Raw genomic sequence first — 5598 nt, forward strand, 5'->3', positions numbered from 1 at the left:
ATAAAATAAAACATTAAAACCCTGCCTCATATTTTTCCATTTTACAATTATGTACTACTTTGTGTTCATTCATTACATAAAATCCTAACAGAATATATTAAAGATTTTGGCTTAAACAAACAAAATGTGCAAAATGTTCAAAAGGGTGTGAATACTTTTGAAAGGTAAAAAAAAAGAAGTGAAACAGTGTCAGGGCCACAAAGACCAGAATCCACTGGTCCAAAAGTGAATTAAAAGATAATGAAGACATGGAAAAATAAAAATCAACTAAATTACTTGTAAAACGTTGTCTTGTTAATCCCTACACTGTAAGGTGAGCTGAGTTGTTTGCCTTTGTTGATGCTTAATTTGCACCTGTTAGTCTTACTGGCAGTGAAGTACGTGAACTGACGGTCCCAAAACACCTTAAAGCAGCGGCAATGTTTAATTGAGAGGACTAGCTCTGCAGTGGTGAAGTCTTAAAAATTGACAAAGACAAATTTTCGGTGTCAGAATGACAAATAAGGATTTGTTATTACACTGAAAAAATGATTCTGTTTCGCTAAATATCCACTTGGAAGAAAGGCGGCCCTTTGAAAAACAGTGTAAAGTCCCACTGGGTGTAAAGAGGCAATAAATAAACAAAGACCTACTGACATCTGAAACATAATGAACTTTAAAAACATTCTTGTGGCGGAGGAGAAGGTAGCCACAATCACCGTGTCGTCTGTAAGGGTCGAGGATCTGCGAAAACACAGCCCTAATTAGATCCTGACCCTTAATATTTGACTAATAACAGTTTGTTCCTTCATGTACCTTCGGTCTCCCGGAGGCAGGCCTGCTCACACTCCTCCAGGTGAAGGAAGCGGTTGTCGTTTCCTTTGCAGCCACTGTAGATGAAAGGCCTGCAGGCTCGAACCTGGCTGTTAAAATACCAACGCAGAGTGTACTTCTGACAGCTGCCCTCATCCATGGGCAGCAGACAAAGGTCTGTCGCACCTGCAGAACACACGCGTGTAAAAAGTGTGCATGAGTGAACGGCAACAGAGCGAGGGATGAGCGCGGTGCTGGTAAAAGGGAATAGAGGCAGAGGAGCAGTGAAAGCGAGGGGGTTGAGACAAGCAGGCACGGTATGTACAATAAAGTTTTTTGCAAAGATATTGCTTTTTTTTTTTTTTTTACCTGGATGCATGCACGAAATCAACTACTTCATGTGAATAACTATTAGAAAGTCACTAACAAACACGACTTGCCTACTGCAAGATAAAAACAGAACCAAACGTCAGACATGGACAGCAAAATTCACCCTGAATTTGTACCCAGAATGAAAAATAATATGAATTGCTTTACCTTCCTCTTGCACAGCCCTCTTGGGCCTGACTGATCTGGACTTGTCTGCGGCCAGAGGTGGGACTCTCACTTGTTTCTGACCAGCAGCTTTTTTGTGAGCGCCGGCAGCGCCGCTTGATTTGCTCGGATCGGCTTTGGCAGCTTTTGTTTTAAAATCCTCGCCTGGTGATGGAAGCGGAGACGGAAAAGATTTACAGAGACAGAAAACAAAGACGTGCCAACAGTTCAGTGATTCCAAGGGCTAATGCATCCTAACGCAAACTGAACGTCACGGAGACAGGATGATTGAAGCTGCACAGCTGCAGAAACAAAGACATTTAGGATGAGATGGTAAACTGTCTGGAAATGAATTAAAGGCACAAATTTTAACTTGACTCACAAATTACAAAACTTTATTAAATGTATAGTACCTTCTGTGAGATTGGCAGACTCTGTGGAGAAGTAGAGCGTGTCGTCCAAGGGGTCGTCCAGGGCCTCGATGGAGTAGATGTGCTCGTATTCGGGGTCGTTGGTGTTTACCACCACACGCAGCTCCCGGCCTGACACAGGAGTGGCATCACACTGATCAAAATCCTTCATCTGACTCTGAAACTCTCCAGCCCTCAGACAGAGTGAAGAGTAATGATGACTCGCAGTGCCAACAGAGTGTGTGTTCTGAGCCTTTCAAGTTTTCCACGGCAGAGTCTGTTTCCAGACCCCTTTTTCTCAGAAACATGAAACTTGATGATCGTTACTTGTTAAAAAAACCCAACATTAATTTAGTTAAGCATTGGCCTACATCTTATACTGGAATTGGTGTTGCTCATTTTGTTTATTTTTGATAAGTGACATGCAATGTTACTTCATATTTCTGTGTTACTTATATGTCTTGTTTACGGCTTATCGTGTCATCTAACTGAATGCTTCGTTTAAGGCAGTTTATTCTAACACAGTAGTAAAGGACATTTGCAAATGGAAATCCTGAAAGGTGTGTAGTTTTGTCTTACATTCCCTTTAAAGCATTGCGTTAGACTCTTTGAACTGATTGTGTTTAGTAAACTTGATCTGGAGTTTTTGATTAAAGGCCAATGAAACTTAAAGAAGCACAGTTAAGTGCTGCTCACCAGGGAGTTTGTTTAAACTGGAGATTTGTGAATAAATGAAAGCTCAAACTATCAAAGTAATGTGGCAAAGCTAAGAAGATAAGTTCAGTGAAAAACAGCACTTTCATTGTGGTCATCACTGCCTTAAATTCAAGTGAAAACTTTGCTGCTTGCATAACATGAATATTGGAGTTCTTTTTAGTTGTTTGTTTTTTTTTACTTTTTTTATAAGAGCTTTTAAATTGCTCTGTCGGCACTGTGAGGTCAGAACAGTCATTAAACCGTACTCTTGTATTTGTCTTCACATAAAGTGACAAATACACTCTGGATCAAAAGTGGAGTCCTCTGTTTTCTAGCTCAGAAAACCACCCAGTTCTCAGAGGTCTCCACTTGTTTCGCCACCAGGTTTTGCATGTTTGTTAATAACGAACAGACAAACAGACTAAAGTCAGCTGCAGAGCCGTGGGACAAACACTCACCCTTCTCACCGTTCAGAACCAGTTCTTGCTCTGTAGTAGGTCGAGCCCTGAGTGTGGGCTGGGACCGAGTGTCAGGGCCTGAACCTGAGAGAGCCGGGCAGGAGGGAGAGGAACATGGGTGCAAAGGAGCAAAAAGATGATCCGGAGAGCGAGAGCGACCAGGTAGGTGACACAGAAAAGAAAAATAAAATGAGGAAATAAGAAGAAAGACATAACCTTTTGGCAGCATCGATGCTTGAAAGTTTAGGTAATCTTTGCATTTTTTTTGCATAATAAGGAGACCCATTATTGTTACATTTTCATGATCTCAAAAATTAAATGCAGAAATCTTATTCGTGCTGTTTCATCCTCTCAATTTTAGCTGATTTAACGTTGAATTTAAAGCCTCCTGAAGTTCCCTTCTCATAATTAAACAGCGGGATGAAGCAGATTTCTGAATGATGCAAAAGAAAACTTTATAAAGCTGAAAATGCTGACTATTACTTTGTCAAAATAAAGTAAAATGAAATGAAAAACAAACAGCTGCTAAATAAGAGAAGAAATAGTCTAAATATAGATATAAGGTTAAATTTGAGATATCATTTGTAGCAAGTGAAATGGTTTGGGGATCTTTCACTGCACATGAATCATTTTACTTTTTGTCACTTGTGTCTTCTATGTGGGGTTTAAAAGATATGCATGAGTTTTATTTGTTGTACTGGCCAAGTTAAAGTTCTGACCTGAACCCAAAAGAAATCTCGCTGTAAGAAAAGAGAAGAAAAGCTGTCCTATAATTCCTCCAAGGTAATCAGCAATTACTGCAAACATTTAACACTCAGCATTTCTTCACATGATATAATGCATACAGCAAAAGCTGAACTTTTTTTTCCTTTGGATCATTTCAACTTCATTTGATCCTTTTTATTCGACTTTCAGAAAACAATCTGGTTCTGAATCCCATTTATGCAAAAAGACAGAAACATCCAAAGAGTTTATAAACTTTCAAGTCCCGCTGCATAACATTCATCCATGCGACCTATGAACAATCCCAAAAGCACCACAAAAAAAAAAAAAAAAATCAATCCACCAAATCTGACACAAACACCACATGAAAGGATTCACCAATTTCTCCCAAGACTGATCAACAGAAACAATCTTTCCAAAATTGGCCTAAAATCTTTGTTAGGTTGTTAATTATGAAACGTAAAATATATATGTTTTTTTCTGAAAAATAACACATTGATTAAACATGAGGAGAAACTGACTTTGGCTACTTTCTCTGCATATTCATTAGCAGTCTGCTTCAGCATCACTTATCTCATGCTGGTTCATAACACTGGTGTTGTCCTGCATTCATTAACAACTTACACAACAAACACATTAGCTTGAAAGTGGGTAAGTACCATCGTTTGGGAGGTTTTTGCTAATTTGCATTTTTATTTATTTACATTAAAACGGGCACAAGTTGAATTTTATGCAAATAATTAACTCCTGGAGTATTAAAATTAATCAAAATGAAATATGCATGGGGTCACATTGCTTAAGAAAACTGTCTGTGGAGTAACTTTGTTTAATAAAATATGAAACGCACACTCTTTTTTTTATCAAGTATAAGTTCATACAGTTTTGCAAAATTAGTTTTAAAATATTTTGGTTTACGCTTTTCTTCATATTTCATTTGTATCAAACATATTTTCACAACCTGGTTGGTTTGGAAAGTGTTTTTCTTTTGTAAACAAAGGAATAATTTGAAAACTCCTTTTTGCATTTACTTGAGACATACATCTCCGATACCGAAGTATTTCTCTGATCTGAAACATTATCGCGTGACAAAAAAATCCAGAACAAAGGGAGTCGACAAGCGCTAAATACTTTCTCACTGCAGTGTAGCTAAGCCTTTTATGTCTTGCTTGCTGCAGTGGGGCGGCTCACTCACCTCCACACGCTGAGCGGATCAGTCAAACAGACCGAGGGGAATCAGAAAGAGAGAAAACGGCACAGATCAGTTTTGAGAAATGCAACGTTGCTGCAGTTTTTCCACAGCTTCTCGTAAACAGTTTCAAAAGTACTGTGACTCATGCTCTGTTATCGAGTTTGGAGTTCAGCTTGGAGGACAACATTGTTTTAAATTTGCAGCGTAAGCTGACGGACTCACCACAGTGCTGTTTCATCTCAGCGCGAACGTACTCTCTGATCTCATCCTCCTGAATATAAAGCACGGGGCAGACAGACAGAAACTGTATTATGAAGCAGCACAGCGAGAACTCTGCGGATGCGTGTCATTTCCTGTCTTCACATTGAGCCCTGCGGTAACGACGCCGCACTGACCATCATGCCCGGCTCTCCTCTGTCTCCCTTGGCTCCATCTGGTCCCATGTTTCCCTGCAATGTGGACAGGTGTTAGGACATGCAAAGAGATACTTTCAGGGAAGTGGCTGCATAGACTCGGGCCAGGTTCCACGTTTGAACAAAATCAGCAAACAAAGCAGGAAAGTTAAATCAGCAAAAGTGACGTGCACTGAAGCCGTCGACACAGTCGCATCGTCACATGAACTAAGCTGAGCTGCAGCTCTGCAAGAGCAAAAGAAATGCAAAATGCAACTTTAAAGTCTGAGTGTCGTTTTATATAATCAGCTTTTTGGTCCAAATACCATCAAAGCTACTTGTCAAAGCAATAAATAAAAAAAAATGCAGCATTTATGAAAAAAAAAAAATTATATATATATATA

At 39.4% G+C, this 5598-nt stretch overlaps 1 protein-coding gene across 2 annotated transcripts in view; it reads right to left on the minus strand.

The window, feature by feature from the left end:
• Positions 1-340: 340 nt before the first annotated feature.
• Positions 341-5598, minus strand: part of col7a1 (collagen, type VII, alpha 1) — a 69640-nt gene continuing 64382 nt past the window's right edge. For both annotated transcript variants that reach the window (XM_016675130.1, XM_016675131.1), the window contains exons 112-119: positions 5198-5251; positions 5025-5073; positions 4806-4814; positions 2891-2974; positions 1740-1868; positions 1330-1491; positions 796-978; positions 341-723 (exon numbers count right to left, since the gene is read on the minus strand). In XM_016675130.1, coding sequence (XP_016530616.1) covers positions 695-723; positions 796-978; positions 1330-1491; positions 1740-1868; positions 2891-2974; positions 4806-4814; positions 5025-5073; positions 5198-5251 — 699 coding nt within the window. In that variant the 3' untranslated portion in view covers positions 341-694. The remainder of the gene's footprint in view (positions 724-795; positions 979-1329; positions 1492-1739; positions 1869-2890; positions 2975-4805; positions 4815-5024; positions 5074-5197; positions 5252-5598) is intronic.

This window comes from Poecilia formosa, unplaced genomic scaffold, assembly GCF_000485575.1.
Source record: "Poecilia formosa unplaced genomic scaffold, Poecilia_formosa-5.1.2 Scaffold106, whole genome shotgun sequence".
NCBI classification, from domain to species: domain Eukaryota; kingdom Metazoa; phylum Chordata; class Actinopteri; order Cyprinodontiformes; family Poeciliidae; genus Poecilia; species Poecilia formosa.